Below are 18,141 nucleotides of genomic sequence, written 5' to 3'. Positions count from 1 at the left end.
CGAAATGACTTGAGTATCACAGCAGATATTGAGATGAGCGAGATGCAAGACTTTGCTCTCACAGTTACACAGTGTCTGAGCATGTACACAGGTTCGTGTCACGCTGTTACAGCATGGTAGTCACGGGACCAAAACAGTGGAGAAGTTGAGCCTCGCGCTTCAACGCTCTTTGTTGGCGAAATTGGCACACTATGCTGTTTACTTTCCACATCTATGTCATATTGCTGAGTCTAACTCAAGAATCGGTTTGGAAGCAGTTGATTATGATGTTCTAAAGAGTCACAGGAAGGAAGCTTTAATCAAGCCTTATGTAATGCAGGAGAGAGCTTGGCTGAAGTGCCCATAATTCCCTTGCCTGAAGTAGCTTAGTGTTTTTAGTCAGCGAGAGAGAGACAGAGAGGGAGAGAGAGACAGAGGGAGAAAGGTAGAATAATTTCTGGGTCTCCGTAGATCAAACATTTTCACTCAACTGCTACCAGCTTAAATAAACAGTGACACATCTGACCCAATAGTCTCTCGTAATAGAATGTTAATAGAAACACTATATTATGTCAAAAAGCATGTTCTGGGTTCCAGGAGTATTGCCTCAAAGATACCTGACTATAGCCATTTCATCTGTACTCTAGATATAGAGTGTAGTCTGATGGATGTGTAGATCTGTCAATTTTCACATCCAGAGCACGTCTTCTTCTGAAGACTAGTGTCACCTAGCGACCAATAAGTCTGTCTGCCTTCCAATTACATACTAACAAATCTGGGCTATTTGTGTTTGGACTAGGGGCATTTATTGACGAGACCTAAAAAAGTCAACAAGTATTAGATATGCAAACATATCACATGAACACATGAATTAGATTAAATGTGACAGAAATATGCAGCACTACTGTGGGGAACTCACATTTGTTTAATTGAGTAAGCAGCTTTCTTAAACGGTTTTTAAAATATCATTATGTTTGCTCATACCCAAATAATGTTGTTGACCCGTCCTTTACTTGTAGTTGTTGCCAAAGCATAAATGACAAAACCCACTCAGTAAAAAAAATCTCAAACTTGTTTTTGAAACAAACCATTAAAAACAAATGCTTGAAATTTGCTTGGAGAATGACATCATCCTTCTTGGCCGGGACAGGCCCATCTGGATTGGTCGAGCAGCTTTTTCAAAAACAAAAATATTAATTATCCGGTGGGGAGAAGGAGACTAGCGGAGACACAGGCTCAGGAGGGCACACAAACTGCTAGCAAGCCAAGCAATCCACAGGTAGTGTTAGCAAAAAGGACAAAGCCTATACAACAACTACCTCGCCAGTCACTTATATTTCAAATCATGTGGTTTATAAGTTGGCCTGCTGGCTGTTTGGAAGCAGCAAGCTAGCATGCTAACGTTCGCTATCAAGGCCAACTTAGCTAGCTGCTTAGCCAACACCAAAGCAAGCCAAAGTAGCAACCATCATATTTAGTTTTTTACATTTTAGTCATTTAGCAGACTTAGAGTTAAGTGCATTCATTTTAAGATTGCTAGGTGGGACAACAACTCAGTCATAGTAGGCACATTTTTCAAAGTAGCTATTAGCAAAGTCAGTGCTATTTTAAATCCAGTGGTTTGTAGCTACAGTACAAGTTGGATGTCAAGAGGAAACCTAGTTAGCAGTTGTTGACTTATATTTTAAAAAAAATGTATTCTATCAGGAAAACGACATGTTTGACTTTCAGGAAAACATATTGGTCAAGCTCAGGCACTTCATCCATTTTTGGATGCATTTTCCAATTTGTAAAGTGCATAATACTAGGGTGGAAATTGTGAGGCAAAATTAGCCATAGCGCTGTGAGTGAGCAAGACTGAGATAGCATAATGGTAAACACTTGAACAGGATTTAAATTCTCTTTTTACATTTTCTCTATAATTTAGCCAAACAGGGTGGACATTTATGAGTGGAACATACAGACTAACAACATGAAACATGGGCAAATAAATAAATATAAACACACCGTTTTATCTATCTTTGCACCATAGTTTTCCCACTAAAGAAAATATGACAGTTCCTGAATGTGGTGTCATTGTAGGAAGGGGATTGTTATCTTAAATGGAGAATTACAACAACTAAACAGGGTGGAAAGTGATATCAGGGACACACATCTTAAATAAAATAATAAATACAATAATCAAAACTTTGATGAAAGTCACTAACTAAGACTATAAAAGAATGAAGATTTTAGACATTGTATAATTTTATGGCTTATATTTCTGAAAGTTGAGAAATAACACCTGGGGACATGGCAAAAACGCCTACACGCACTGGCAAAAAGTGTTTAAAATGCATAAAATTCCCTTTCAGGATCCATATTTGGGTGTTTTTAAGGTAAAGGACACCTGACCTTGTATTTAAAGCCTTTTGGAATCCACATTTTATAGGAATGACCCAGCTAGCTAGCTTAGCTCCTCCTAGCAATCACAACTTGCTAGCTAGTAGCTAGCTCAACGAAAATATCAGGAATGGTGACAAAGCGATGGACATTAACAGCTCACGCTTGTAAAATAATCGGTCTGCATTTATTGCTGTTACAGTAAAGTGCCTTAGTAGTTCCATCATGTGTTTCCAAATCCTTAATCCATCCATACTATTTGACTACAGACAATAGCCTTCGGTTCTGGTAAAAAAAAAAAAATTCAAGGCAAGCCTGCTAGGCAGTGCGTGCAGCCCTGCCCCACGTGGAGTTAGTAGCTAATTTGAATATCCGAGTGTATGCACGTCTCATTGGCAGAGCAAATTAGCTTTTCTTGACCAGTATAAGGCCCAACAACTCTGTTGTTTTCACTCAGGCCAAGCAGGGGAACAAAGAAAAGCTGCTTTTAACATCATTAATTATCATTTGTTAGGAAGGACATCTATTAAATTCATATTGTAATTACTTTTTTGTAAATATTTATTACAAATCTGGAACACTGGATATATACTTTAATATGAGAATTTGCCAGAAAAACTTAACAAGTCTAAAATCACAGTGTGTATCAATCTCGTTGTGACGTAAAGTGTGTGTGGTGTTATACTGAGACAGATGCCACCACACTCACACCTGCAGTGAACTGAGGGTCTTACACATCATAGCAGTGTGTGTGTGTCCACTTCATTCCCTGGATAGCCCTGCATTTGCTCTATGACAGCCTTACACAGTCCAACCTGTCATCATAGAGTATCACTCAGCAGCATAATTCAGTTTGGGACAAGACACTTAATATAATCAATGCCTCCACACCTGTCTATCCCAGTTTGGATGGTGAAGATGAGGACCACATGTCCATCTCCTAGGAGAGACTGCAAACACAGACTGCTCTTTGCCTGTCTTTTAGAGCTGTGCTGCCCTCTCCTGGGCCTTACATTTACTACTTGGCTTTTCTTTCCTACACACTTCAAACTGACCTCTCAACATGTGCTTTAATGATACATAAAACAGTCTAGTGTAGACCAGGAGATTGTATAAGGTCATGAGTATACTATTTTGAACTTATCATGAGTGATTAACATTCCATTGAGAACCAAGCATTTTGCAACGGCAACAAATCTAGAGCAGTTTTCATTTTTTTACAACTATATCAGGGAAATTAGTAGGGGAATTAGTATATCCAGAACTGTATGCCACGTTTGAATTGAAACAGTATGCTATTTTATATGTATTATCATAATCACTCCTGCTTTCATGCTTAGGTAAGTGATTTAGAGATTCACATCTGAGGTCTCTGCTGCAACCCTATGGTGAAAAGTGATTACTGCAAGCTGGCTATCCAGTTAAGCCCATGATTTGGAAAAGTGAATTGAATTGCTATTCACTACAATGTTTACATCTTATAGTCTTTTGCCTTGCTTGGCAAGAGTTATTATGTTATAGACATGAAAGAGCTCTTGTAAGTATCTGTTTGAGATGATAATCCACATAAGCACTATTGAATAGCTAAGGACCCTGGGACTAAACACCTCCCTCTGCAACTGGACCCTGGACTTCCTGACGGGCCTTCCCCAGGTGGTAAGGGTAGGTAACAACACATCCACCACGGTGATCCTCAACACAGGGGCCCCTCAGGGGTGCGTGCTCAGTCCCCTCCTGTACTCCCTGTTCACTCATGACTGCACGGCCAGGCACACCTCCAACACCATCATTAAATTTGCCGATGACAACGACGAGACAGCCTTTAGGGAGGAGGTCAGAGACCTAGCCATGTGGTGGCAGGACAACAACCTCTCCCTCAACGTGATCAAGACAAAGGAGATGATTGTGGACTACAGGAAAAAGAGGACAGATCCCGCCTCCATTCTCATAGACGGGGATGCAGTGGAGCAGGTTGCGATCTTCAAGTTCCTTGGTGTTCACATCACCAACAAACTAACATGGTCCAAGCACACCAAGACAGTCGTGAAGAGGGCACGACAAAACCTATTCCCCCTCAAGAGACTGAAAAGATTTGGCATGGGTCCTCAGATCCTCAAAAGGTTCTACAGCTGCACCATCGAGAGCATCCTGACTGGTTGCATCACTGCCTGGTATGGCAACTGCTCGGACTCCGATTGCAAGTCACTACAGAGGGTAGTGCAAACAGCCCAGTACATCACTGGGGCCAAGCTTCCTGCCATCCAGGACCTCTACACCAGGCGGTGTCAGAGGAAGGCCCTAAAAATTGTCAAAGACTCCAGCCACCCTAGTCATAGACTGTTCTCTCTGCTACCGCACGGCAAGCGGTACCAGAGCACCAAGTCTAGGTCCAGGAGGCTTCTAAACAGCTTCTATCCCCAAGCCATAAGACTCCAGAACATCTAGTCAAATGGCTACCCATACTATTTGCAGTGCCCCCCATCCCCTCTTTATACCACTGCAACTCTGTTGTCATCTATGCATAGTCACTTTAATAACTCTACCTACATGTACATATGTACAAATAACCAGTGCCCCCACACGTTGACTCTGTATTGGTACACCCCTGTATATAGTCTCGCTGTTGTTATTTTACTGCTTCTCTTTAAATTACTTGTTACTTTTATCTCTTATTTTTATCTGTACTTTTTGAAACGGGATTGTTGGTTAGGGGCTCGTAAGTAAGCATTTCACTGTAAGGTGTACACCTGTTGTACTCGGCGCATGTGACTAATAACATTTTATTTGAACAGCAGAATGAACCCACTCTTATATGGTTAATACTGTCTAATGCAATTTATTACCTTTCCTCTCAGAGACCAACAGAATGCATTTCCCCTTTGTATTTCTTCCCTTCTGATCTCATTACGTCCCAGTGCCACTCTAGCGCAGAAGAGTTGGAGAAAATACTGGGAAAGGCTATGACCAGTATAGATAAAGCTACTGGTCATAAGAGAAGGTCAGTGGGCTTCGAGGTCAATATGTCAAACAAACAATATCTGTAGGGAAATACTGCAATTGTAATGGTTCACTGTTATAAAGAGTAGTGAATGCATCTAATTTTCAAGCTTCTAGTTGAATCAGGATTTGGGAAACTTTGGTCTACTTTTCATTCTTACCCATTTTAGAGTATTTCAATAAACTGACATTGGCCAGATATCTCCCGTACTAGAGCGAGGCAATATAGACAAAAAGTTATTTCACGATAAATTGACCCATTGTGCTCGATAACTAGAAATACAACATTTATTTTATTTTGATGCAGTTACTTTCCAATAGCGGAAATGGTCTAGACTAACATTTTCCAGTGCCATCAAGAAGTAAGACAAGAAAGCTATTTCATTTAACATGTTCAGGGAATTCATGATTGATATTTTGATGTGCAACATGTCAAAATAAAATCCAGAATAAATCAGATTTCTTTATGCTCTTTAGAGATTAATTTGCTTGCATCTTTTTTGTGCATATTGGCCTAGGCTATACGCTACATAATTCACCACCAGAGGAATTGGGAACAACCTTTCAGGACTGTTTGGGCCTCTGCTATGGTACAACAGTAGAGTAGGCAGTGTGGTGACCTTTACCTTGCAGCAGTCCTGACAGAAGATGGAGGGGTTTCCCAGGAGGCCCAGGACCTCCCCACACAGCAGGCACTGGGACAGGCCGTTCCCCAGCGCACTCTTCTTCATGTTGTCCAGACGCTCCACCAGCCTCCTGGGACACACACACAGTTACAGAATGGACACAGAGGCTAAATTTGGCTATGTGCTGCCACTGACGGCTCATGGATTGACAGTCCAGATAAACTAACAGAAAGTCATGGTTTTATTACCAACGGTGTGTATATGTGTGTGTGTGTATGTGCGTGCGTCCTACCCGATGCGGAGCTGTTCAATCTGTTCAAGTTGCTCAGCCCTGCGGATGACACTAAGGATGATCTCCACCTCCTGCTGCTCCAGCATCTGGCTCTTCCTCTGTCGGTCTGTACGGAACGTGTGCACCGACCAGCCTGTCTGCAGCCTGGGATACAAACAAACAAGTTTCTTCACGATGTCGATCAATTCAATTCGTTGTGTCATTCATTGCATGTGGCAGTGCAGGCCAAAATGAAACCTGTGTGATGTGACTAACAGAAGAGCTATGCATATGCATGTATGCGCACCTTACAAAAAATATATACAGTTGAAGAAGTCGTAAGTTTACATACACTTAGGTTGGAGTCAATAAAACTCATTTTTCAACCACTCCACAAATTGATTGTTAACAAACTATAGTCTTGGCAAGTCGGTTAGGACATCTACTTTGTGCATGACACAAGTAATTTTTCCAACAATTTTTTAAAGACAGATTATTTCACTTATAATTCATTGTATCACAATTCCAATGGGTCAGAAGTTTACATACAGTAAGTTTACTGTGCCTTAACAGCTTGGAAAATTCCAGAAAATTATGTCATGGCTTTACAAGCTTCTGATAGGCTAATTGACATAATTTGAGTCAATTGAAGGTGTACCTGTGGATGTATTTCAAGGCCTACCTTCAAACTCAGTGACCCTTTGCTTGACATCATGGGAAAATCAAAAGAAATCAACCAAGACCTCAGAAAAAAAAATTGTAGACCTTCACAAGTCTGGTTCATCCTTGGGAGCAATTTCCAAACGCTTGATGGTACCACGTTCATCTGTACAAACAATAATACGCAAATATAAACACCATGGGACCACACAGCCGTCATACCGCTCAGGAAAGAGACGCGTTTAGTCTTCTAGAGATGAACGTACTTTGGGGCAAAAAGTCCCAGAACAACAGCAAAGGACCTTGTGAAGATGCTGGAAGAAAAAAGGTACAAAAGTATCTATATCCACAGTAAGGAGTCCTATATTGACAAAACCTGAAAGGCCGCTCAGCAAGGAGGAAGCCACTGCTCCAAAACTGCCATAAAAAAGCCAGACTACGGTTTGCAACTGCACATGGGGACAAAGAGGGTACTTTTTGGATAAATGTCCTCTGGTCTGATGAAACAAAAATAGAACTGTTTGGCCATAATGACCACCATTATGTTTGGAGGAAAAAGGGGCACGTTTGCAAGCTGAAGAACACCATCCCAACTGTGAAGCACGGGGGTGGCAGCATCATGTTGTGGGGGTGCTTTGCTGCAGGAGGGACTGGTGCACTTCCCAAAATAGATGGCATCATGAGGTAGGAAAATTGTGTGGATATATTGAAGCAACATCTCAAGACATCGGTCAGGAAGTTAAAGCTTAGTCACAGATGGGTCTTCCAAATGGACAATGACCCCAAGCATACTTCCAAAGTTGTGGCAAAATGGCTTAAGGACAACGAAGTCAAGGTATTGGAGTGGCCGTCACAAAGCACTGACCTCAATCCTATAGAAAATCTGTGGGCAGAACTGAAAAAGTGTGTGCGAGCAAGGAGGCCTACAAACCTGACTCAGTAACACCGGCTCTGTCAGGAGGAATGAGCCAACATTCACCCAACTGATTGTGGGAAGCTTGTGGAAGGCTACCCAAAACATTTGACCCAAGTTAAACAATTTAAAGACAATGCTACCAAATACCAATGGAGTGCATGTAGACTTCTGACCCACTGGGAATGTGATGAAATAAATAAAAGCTGAAATAAATCCTTCTCTCTACTATTATTCTGACATTTCACATTCTTAAAATGAAGTGGTGATCCTAACTGACCTAAGACAGGACATTTTTACTCTGATTAAATGTCAGGAATTGTGAAACACTGAGTTTAAATGTATTTGGCTAAGGTGTATGTAAACTTCCGACTTCAACCGCATATACTGCAAGCAAAAACATCCCCTTTTTTGACTACACTGCGGACAAACAAACAAACCAACCCACATGTGCAAAATGTTGTACCAAATACATAAATATACATTGCAGTGTAAGATCAAATGATCACAATGGTTTTGTCAAACAACGGAACTGCCATGCTATCAAAAACAAGTTTCAACAAACCAAAAGAACACACACACACACACACACACACACACACAGTGCGAAAACAAAAACAATACAATGTGATGAGAATACTGACGGGCACAGGAAACCTTTACACAACCAAAATAACTTTCCCAGGTGACATTGCAAAAACACTTTCACCTGTTTAGTGAGATGGTAGAGATTTGAGTGCATACTCACTTGGCTCGAAGGGCCAGCTGCCGGTCGTTGGGACAGACCCACTGATCATTCCCTTTCCCAAACATGGCCTCTGTCATCTCTTGAGGGCTGATGACAAGGTCTGCAAAAACACAACCAGACACTCAGTCCTCGAAAATGAAAGGCTACATCCTGTCTGGGAAAATCAAATCAAAGAGATATTGACCCACCACTGTATAACCCCTATAATTCAAGTTAATTGGGTATACCTGTGGCTTTTATACATGTCCACAAATGTTTTTTCTTTGAATTTGATATTAGACAACTTTTTGAGTGCTAGTGTTAGCAGAACAACAATGGCAAGTAAATGGGTAGCTTTAGACGGGTTAGCTGACAACGTCACAAAAACGATGTTCGCGCCTCGAAAGGGGAAGAAGGCTGTGTGTTATGCTTCTGGATGGTCAGATAGCTAGCAACAATGACAAGAAACTGCCATGTGGTGAATCGTAAGTGGCTCTTTTCAGCTCCTTGTTCTTAATACCATGTCTTGTTTTGAGGTGTTTGGACTGATGTCACGTCTAAGCTAATATGGCAAAAAATTTGCTAGCTAGTTAGCTAACCAACAACTGTAAAGATGTATTTGAGAGACAGGTGCTCATTGTGCAACTTTATTTATGTTTTCAATAAACATTGGAGTCAAATTATAGTTTACATGTTATCAACAATCTAAGTCAACCCCGACTCTTTTGCCCCGTAGTTGCACATGCGTCAGGTTTTATTGCTGAACAACCAACCCATCTATAGTTCCTGGTGAAACGCATTAATTATGATCATTTCAAATGGAAAAGGATGAATGAAGCATTTCAAAAGAGAGCTCTTTTGCTTCCAGACAAACAGATGACACATTATTGTTGGGAGCGTATAGATGTGTGTATCTTAGCGGGCAACGCAGAGGCAGAGCAGAGGCAGCTATTTATTACAGGCCCAAATAATGAATCACCCAGTTCTCTGGTCTGTGGGCAAACATGCAATCAAACATTACAGCTGATTACTGTTACCAACCTATCAACTATGAATTACAAGCACTGTGGAAAACATCTAACTACTTCCCTCATAGGAGAGGACATGTAACTGCACAAGAACTCATTAATTTACATTAAGTACTTATAGTTATATTATGTCAATATTCATGTCACGGTGTTCCTAATTTCTAATTGTTGTTGGGACACACCAAGGGTCTGTGTGCCCCACTCTCATTGGGGAGTTGTATGTTGGAGGTGCTCAAGGAGGGGTTCATTTAATCATGCATTCTTTCATTCTCCTCCCGTCCCCTCGCTCTCCCATACTAACACACACTTAGATGCAGAGCCCTTGGTGTAAGGGTAACGCTTCCCTGCTCAAACCACGTGGGACTACACCTCTCCCCACCGTAGACCGGGGTTCAATCCCTGCACCAACCTTTCAAGCTAATTTTCCAATTGCCTGTATACCATGCTGTCATTTAAAATTGATCTCAAATAGAACATAATTTACCTGTGTTTTATATACTGTATATTTTCACACTGAGGTTGGAATAATACTTTGAAATTTAGAAAATTATGATAATGCACTTTTAGTGTAAGAGCTACAGTGGGGAGAACAAGTATTTGATACACTGCCGATTTTGCAGGTTTTCCTACTTACAAAGCATGTAGAGGTCTGTAATTTTTATCACAGGTACACTTCAACTGTGAGAGACGGAATCTAAAACAAAAATCCAGAAAATCACATTGTATGATTTTTAAGTAATTAATTTGCATTTTATTGCATGACATAAGTATTTGATACATCAGAAAAGCAGAACTTAATATTTGGTACAGAAACCTTTGTTTGCAATTACAGAGATCATACGTTTCCTGTAGTTCTTGACCAGGTTTGCACACACTGCAGCAGGGATTTTGGCCCAATCCTCCATACAGACCTTCTCCAGATCCTTCAGGTTTCGGGGCTGTCGCTGGGCAATACGGACTTTCAGCTCCCTCCAAAGATTTTCTATTGGGTTCAGGTCTGGAGACTGGCTAGGCCACTCCAGGACCTTGAGATGCTTCTTACGGAGCCACTCCTTAGTTGCCCTGGCTGTGTGTTTCGGGTCGTTGTCATGCTGGAAGACCCAGCCACGACCTATCTTCAATGCTCTTACTGAGGGAAGGAGGTTGTTGGCCAAGATCTCGCGATGCATGGCCCCATCCATCCTCCCCTCAATACGGTGCAGTCATCCTGTCCCCTTTGCAGAAAAGCATCCCCAAAGAATGATGTTTCCACCTCCAAGCTTCACGGTTAGGATGGTGTTCTTGGGGTTGTACTAATCCTTCTTCTTCCTCCAAACACGGCGAGTGGAGTTTAGACCAAAAAGCTCTATTTTTGTCTCATCAGACCACATGACCTTCTCCAATTCCTCCTCTGGATCATCCAGATGGTCATTGGCAAACTTCAGACGGGCCTGGACATGCGCTGGCTTGAACAGGGGGACCTTGCGTGCGCTGCAGGATTTTAATCCATGACGGCGTAGTGTGTTACTAATGGTTTTCTTTGAGACTGTGGTCCCAGCTCTCTTCAGGTCATTAACCAGGTCCTGCCGTGTAGTTCTGGGCTGATCCCTCACCTTCCTCATGATCATTGATGCCCCACGAGGTGAGATCTTGCATGGAGCCCCAGACCGAGGGTGATTGACCGTCATCTTGAACTTCTTCCATTTTCTAATAATTGCGCCAACAGTTGTTGCCTTCTCACCAAGCTGCTTACCTATTGTCCTGTAGCCCATCCCAGCCTTGTGCAGGTCTACAATTTTATCCCTGATGTCCTTACACAGCTCTCTGGTCTTGGCCATTGTGGAGAGGTTGGAGTCTGTTTGATTGAGTGGGTGGACAGGTGTCTTTTATACAGGTAACGAGTTCAAACAGGTGCAGTTAATACAGGTAATGAGTGGAGAACAGGAGGGCTTCTTAAAGAAAAACTAACAGGTCTGTGAGAGCCGGAATTCTTACTGGTTGGTAGGTGATCAAATACTTATGTCATGCAATAAAATGCGAATTAATTACTTAAAAATCATACAATGTGATTTTCTGGATTTTTGTTTTAAATTCCGTCTCTCACAGTTGAAGTGTACCTATGATAAAAATTACAGACCTCTACATGCTTTGTAAGTAGGAAAACCTGCAAAATCGGCAGTGTATCAAATACTTGTTCTCCCCACTGTATTTGAAAAGGCCACTTGAAACTTCAGCTTGTTTGGCTGGGTGGAGTTTTCGGACCGCCTGGTGACATCAGTTTGCTCTCGTCTCTGCCAATAATAGCTTCCTGGAATGCAGGAAGCTTGGCCCCAGTGATGTACTGGGCCATACGCACTACCCTACACTCCATACCCTCTGTAGTGCCTTGCGGTCGGAGGCCCGAGCAGTTGCCATACCAGGCAGTGATGCAACCAGTCAGGATGCTCTCGATGGTGCAGCTGTCATACCCTACACATGTTGCACAACAATATAAGTCAGTAAGTCATCATTTTTGTCAAAGTATGATATATTTGGTTTTGAATTGACAAATCCGAACTGCCTACTTTGGTGCAAATCCGTGGGTATGTGCAAATCCGTGTGAATACGGTGTCTTTTCCTATGATATGACTATGTTTAGTTTGAGAGAAAAAAATATTAATCAATTTTGAATTCGGGCTGTAATATCAAAATGTGAAATAAGTCAAGGGGTATGAATACTTTTTGAAGGCACAGGGAGACAATCTGACTGTATGTACAGTACCAGTCAGAAGTTTGGACACACCTACATATTCCATCACAACATCAAAACTGTGATTTGTTTAAAAGTGTTAAACAAATCAAAATATATTTTATATTCTTCAAAGTAGCCACCCTTTTGCCCTTGAATTATAAATAAATCACTGACAGTGTCACCAGCAAAGCACCGCCATGCAGTTTCCTCTGAACAGTTGATGTTGAGATGTGTCTGTTACTTGACTATGTGAAGCATTTATTTGGGCTGCAATCTGAGGTGCAGTTAACACAGGAATGGAAGACCCAGAGTTACCTCTGCTGCAGAGGATAAGATCATTAAAGTTTACAGCCTCAGAAATTGCAGTCCAAATAAAATGCTTCACAGAGTAACAGACACATCTCAACATCAACTGTTCAGAGGAGACTGCATGAATCAGGCCTTCATGGTCAAATTGCTGCAAAGAAACCATTACTAAAGGACACCGATAAGAAGAAGAGACTTGCTTAGGCCAAGAATCACAAGCAATGTGAGTCCAAATTTGAGATTTTTGGTTCCAACCGCTGTGTCTTTGTGAGATGCAGAGTAGGTGAACGGATGAACTCTGCATGTGTGGTTCCCATCGTGAAGTATGGAGGAGGAGGTGTGATGGTGTTTTGATTTAATTAGAATGTATTATTATCTTATTTAAACTTTATTACTGGAGCTTCATCTTATTCTTTCTATTGTTCTGTGGCGGAATCATGGCTGCAATTTATGGAAGATGCCAAAACTTGAGATAACAATAGATAGCTAAGTAAAAGATAGGCCAGTGGTTTCCATCTGTGGAAAGTTTTACCTAAATCAATGCTTATGTCAAATCTAGCTCCAGAACCAGCTGGCTAATATTTTAATTGCGGTTTAGTAAATAAAACAAATAAAAAAACAGCAAAAGCAGATAACATTAGCTTGCTTGATAAGGTTACCAAGATAGCTAGCTAGCTAGATAAGGTTAGCAAAATAGCTAGCTACACCGTGCCCCATTTGTTTATGTTTATCAACTCCACGTGGAAATTCCCAAACCAAAATAGGTATAAGTAGCCTTCGCCATTCTTCGGAGGTGGAAACTAATTGTAAAATTACGTATAAATAGTGGCAACAATATCCTCTGGGGCGGTCCTTTAAGGAGAGTTGAATTCAAACTAAAAACTATTTTTTACTCTTTTCGAAAACAACACTGATAAAACACTTGTAAAAACCTGTACACTGCGATGGACTTCAAAAGGTGATTTAGACATGAGCTGACATCTGCAGTAACATTTACAGCGAACGTAATTTCCACAAACATTGGGGATATTGCCTTTAAAAAGTCCATCATTGTGGGCAGGTCGTTAATCTGTTAAATTGAATCTCGTGCTGCCCTCAGGCTACATCCCAGTACTCAAAAGTAGCAACCTCTCCTCGCTTTTTATGTTTCATTGGCACTAATCGGAAAAGACAGGGCCGCTGAGAAATACAGTATGTCATAAGTCTTCTAGAAACTGACCAGGACAGGATCGACTTTAGACAACTTAAAAATACAATTTATGAACACTGACTTTTTATACCATCTTTCCCCTCGCTAACGCTTACAACCTCCCTACTACCGATGGGACGATAAAAGGAAAATTATCGACATTGCCTGTACCGATCCCTTATTGCAGTCATTTGATTAACATCATTCATTACGATAAGTAACCTATAGAGAAATGTGAAGTTTGAAATAAAATAAGTTTGCTAATAACGGTGACTGTTAATGGGACAATTGATGGCTACAACCATTAAACCAGTAGTAGTAGTTTAAAGGATCATTAAAAGAAAACTGTGGTGCAGATTAATGTTAAACTTTCTATTTGTCTTTATTGCAGGCAATTTATCGCGATATGGATTTTGTCCATATTGCCCAGTTCTACTCCCCACCACTAACATTCTCTGGCTATAAGCGTAAAACGCCAAGTCATTGAGAGAAGCCACCATGTCCTTGTTTATGGCTGAGCAATTAACTCTATTTACATTTCCAACCCACCTAATGGCCTTTATTCCACATTAGTGCTTTGGCATCAGGCCCAGCTGACTACATTACGTATAGTTAGAGGAAAGCAAACAAACACAGCACAATTCATCAGGACACACACACATAAACAGGTTTCAGACTAAATATGCCAAGTCAGTAACCAGGTTTCCATCCAACCATTTCATTCGGATTAATTAACTGAGGCATGAAAAAAATTCACAACCGGGCTGTAAGTATGTGAGAAATGGCAGTGGAAACATTTATCAGCAAATATTGATATAATAACCATCATATCGAAGTAAACTTGGGAGTCAAACAATGACATTGTCACGTCTACTCCTGCTCCTCCCCTCCAGCATTCGACTTCGCCGGTTTACTAACCACCGGCCCTGACTAACACCTGGACTATCACCTTCCTGATTACTCATATATATATATATATATATATATATACATACAAAATCACCACTTTATTTTAAGAATGTGAAATGTCAGAATAATAGTAGAGAGAATGATTTATTTCAGCTTTTATTTCTTTCATCACATTCCCAGTGGGTCAGAAGTTTACATACACTCAATTAGTATTCGGTAGCATTGCCTTTAAATTGTTTAACTTCAGTCAAATGTTTCGGGTAGCCTTTTTATTACTTTAGCTGCTTCGTTGCAGCATTTGATAACTGTTCGGCCATACTTTTTAAACTAAGCATTTAAAGTTGTATTAATCAACATTGGAACATTGGTTTCAATGGTCACCAAATATTTACTTTTCATTCGTTTTACTGGAAGATCTTAAAAATAGACAGAGCTGTCAACTGTGTAAAACCTCTCCCACTACCAATACTACTTTCAGCTCGCTGAGCAAGCAAAGTTTCTACTGACACTTCCTTTTCTAGTTTAATGATTTATTTGCATACAAAGAGATATGCGCAATCTTACACAAATTAAAGCACACTCTCTCTATGCTTCTCCATGTGTTCCTCCTTTTGAGTTACACTGCCTTGTGATGTTGCCTGGCTACCCAAACTCCTTATTTTCTTCTCCCCAATTAGTCTGGATCTTAGTACCTCCTCGACGATTTCTAGAACGCAGACAGATGTTAACCGTTCTGATTGGTTCCAGAAGCCGATGGGTTGAGCCAGGGCTAGAACACATGGGTAAAGAAGCGTTTTGAAAATGTGTCATTGGCTTTGATACTTGGATTGGTTTGATGATCCAATTGCTGATGACATTGTTTTGCACAACACCCCTCATTTAAACATCACTACAAACGACTTCGACGATGGCAGTCTCAGACTGAATTATGAAGCGAACATAGAGCAGCAGATGAATTTAGTTTGAGTCATCAGGCAACTTGCGATTTACCACAAATGTCAGTGCACGTATTGAATCCCAGGGGAAGATTTTTTACCAACCAATTGGATTCATTTTCTAATCTATCACAGGCCATGAAACAGAGCAACATTAAAGTAGTCATCAATGGCTCTTATCTGGCAGTAATGCCTGACTGATTCACAGTGCACCTCAACCTAATCAAATACTCTTTCCATGAACTAAACTACAGTGCTTTAGCTCTTGGGCAATCACTCTCTGCATCTTTTCATGGGGAAAACCTGCCTTGGCATCTGTTCAAGACAACCCAGGTCCCACACAAAAACCACAGCACAAAAGATGTTGGCAAACAGAGTAAAGTTAAGGGAAAGAAAATGTTTACCTGCAAAATCCCCCCTTCCTTTGAACGAGCGAGGTCTATGAGAGCCGGTTAATTCGCCTTGCAGTTAAATCGCCTTGCCACGGGCTAAGCCTTTGAACAAATGAAGGCGAGAGGAAAAAGGAGGAAACAGTGAAGTCAGGGGTTGAGCTCTTATAAATAGTTCACAGCCAGCCTGCCTGCCTTGTCTGAACAATCCCTTGCAGAAACATTCTGTTCCTTCCAAAACAGACTGCAGTGATTGACTGGGATAACAAAAGCAGTGCCATGGCTCTCCAGCTAACACCAGCCGACAGCAAAAGGCTAACACGGTTACCATTGACATGCTCTTTCCAACAATTCCGAGAGACTCATTGATCTTATTTGGGTAGGGCTCTTTGTGCATGCAAGTCATTGAAATGAAATGTGACAATGTTCCTTTCAATTCTTGTAACTCGTCTGTTATTGTCATTTGTATGCCATGGCTTTAAGTAATTGAGGTTGAATGTGAATTCTATCTGAGGACCCAGAGGGATGATATACAGATTATGCACTGACTGTAAAAAACATTAGGAACAACTTTCTAATATTGAGTTGCAGCCCCTTTTGCCCTCAGAAAAGCCTCAATTTGTCGGGGCATGGACTCTACAATGTGTCGAAAACATTCCACAGGAATGCTGGCCCATGTTGAATCCAATGCTTCCCACAGTTGGCTGGATGTCCTTTGGGTGGTGGACCATTCTTGATACACACGGGAAACTGTGTGTATCAAACCAGCATTGTTGCGGTTCTTGACACACTCAAACCGGTGCGCCTGGCACCTACTACCATACCCCGTTCAAAGACATCTTTTGTCTTTCCCATTCACCCACACATACACAATCCACGTCTCAATTGCCTCAAGGCTTAAAGAAAACTCTTCTTTAACCTGTCTCCTCCCCTTCATATACACTGATTTAAGTGGATTTAACAAGATTAATAAGGGATCATAGCTTTCACATGGATTCACTTTGTCAATCTGTAATGGAAAGAACAGGTGTTCCGAATGTGTTGTACACTCAGTGTATGTACAGTGGGGAGAACAAGTATTTGATACACTGACAATTTTGCAGGTTTTCCTACTTACAAAGCATGTAGAGGTCTGTAATTTTTATCATAGGTACACTTCAACTGTGAGAGAAGGAATCTAAAACAAAAATCCAGAAAATCACATTGTATGATTTTTAATTAATTAATTTGCATTGTATTGCATGACATAAGTATTTGATACATCAGAAAAGCAGAACTGAATATTTGGTACAGAAACCTTAGTTTGCAATTACAGAGATCATACGTTTCCTGTAGTTCTTGACCAGGTTTGCACACACTGCAGCAGGGATTTTGGCCCACTCCTCCATACAGACCTTCTCCAGATCCTTCAGGTTTCGGGGCTGTCGCTGGGCAATACGGACTTTCGGCTCCCTCCAAAGATTTTCTATTGGGTTCAGGTCTGGAGACTGGCTAGGCCACTCCAGGACCTTAAGATGCTTCTTACGGAGCCACTCCTTAGTTGCCCTGGCTGTGTGTTTCGGGTCGTTGTCATGCTGGAAGACCCAGCCACGACCCATCTTCAATGCTCTTACTGAGGGAAGGAGGTTGTTGGTCAAGATCTCGCGATACATGGCCCCATCCATCCTCCCTTCAATACGGTGCAGTCGTCCTGTCCCCTTTGCAGAAAAGCATCCCCAAAGAATGATGTTTCCACCTCCATGCTTCACGGTTGGGATGGTGTTCTTGGGGTTGTACTCATCCTTCTATTCCTCCAAACACGGCGAGTGGAGTTTAGAGCAAAAAGCTCTATTTTTGTCTCATCAGACCACATGACCTTCTCCCATTCCTCCTCTGGATCATCCAGATGGTCATTGGCAAACTTCAGACGGGCCTGGACATGCGCTGGCTTGAGCAGGGGGACCTTGCGTGCGCTGCAGGATTTTAATCCATGACGGCGTAGTGTGTTACTAATGGTTTTCTTTGAGACTGTGGTCCCAGCTCTCTTCAGGTCATTGACCAGGTCCTGCCGTGTAGTTCTGGGCTGATCCCTCACATTCCTCATGATCATTGATGCCCCACGAGGTGAGATCTTGCATGGA

General features: G+C 41.5%; 1 protein-coding gene across 3 annotated transcripts in view; it reads right to left on the bottom strand.

Moving 5' to 3' along the window:
* The window catches only part of LOC139530087 (double C2-like domain-containing protein beta), a 312,939-nt gene that overhangs the window by 284,001 nt on the left and 10,797 nt on the right, over positions 1-18,141 (bottom strand). For 2 of the 3 annotated variants that reach the window (XM_071326180.1, XM_071326197.1), the window contains exons 2-4: positions 8,577-8,676; positions 6,277-6,420; positions 5,985-6,114 (exon numbers count right to left, since the gene is read on the bottom strand). In XM_071326180.1, coding sequence (XP_071182281.1) covers positions 5,985-6,114; positions 6,277-6,420; positions 8,577-8,676 — 374 coding nt within the window. Of the gene's footprint in view, positions 1-5,984; positions 6,115-6,276; positions 6,421-8,576; positions 8,677-16,036; positions 16,127-18,141 lie in introns of all 3 variants that reach the window. The other variant, XM_071326190.1, reaches the window with a different exon arrangement.

The sequence above is a fragment of the Salvelinus alpinus genome, chromosome 1 (assembly GCF_045679555.1).
Source record: "Salvelinus alpinus chromosome 1, SLU_Salpinus.1, whole genome shotgun sequence".
NCBI classification, from domain to species: Eukaryota; Metazoa; Chordata; class Actinopteri; order Salmoniformes; family Salmonidae; genus Salvelinus; species Salvelinus alpinus.
This window is presented reverse-complemented; position numbering and strand designations above follow the sequence as displayed.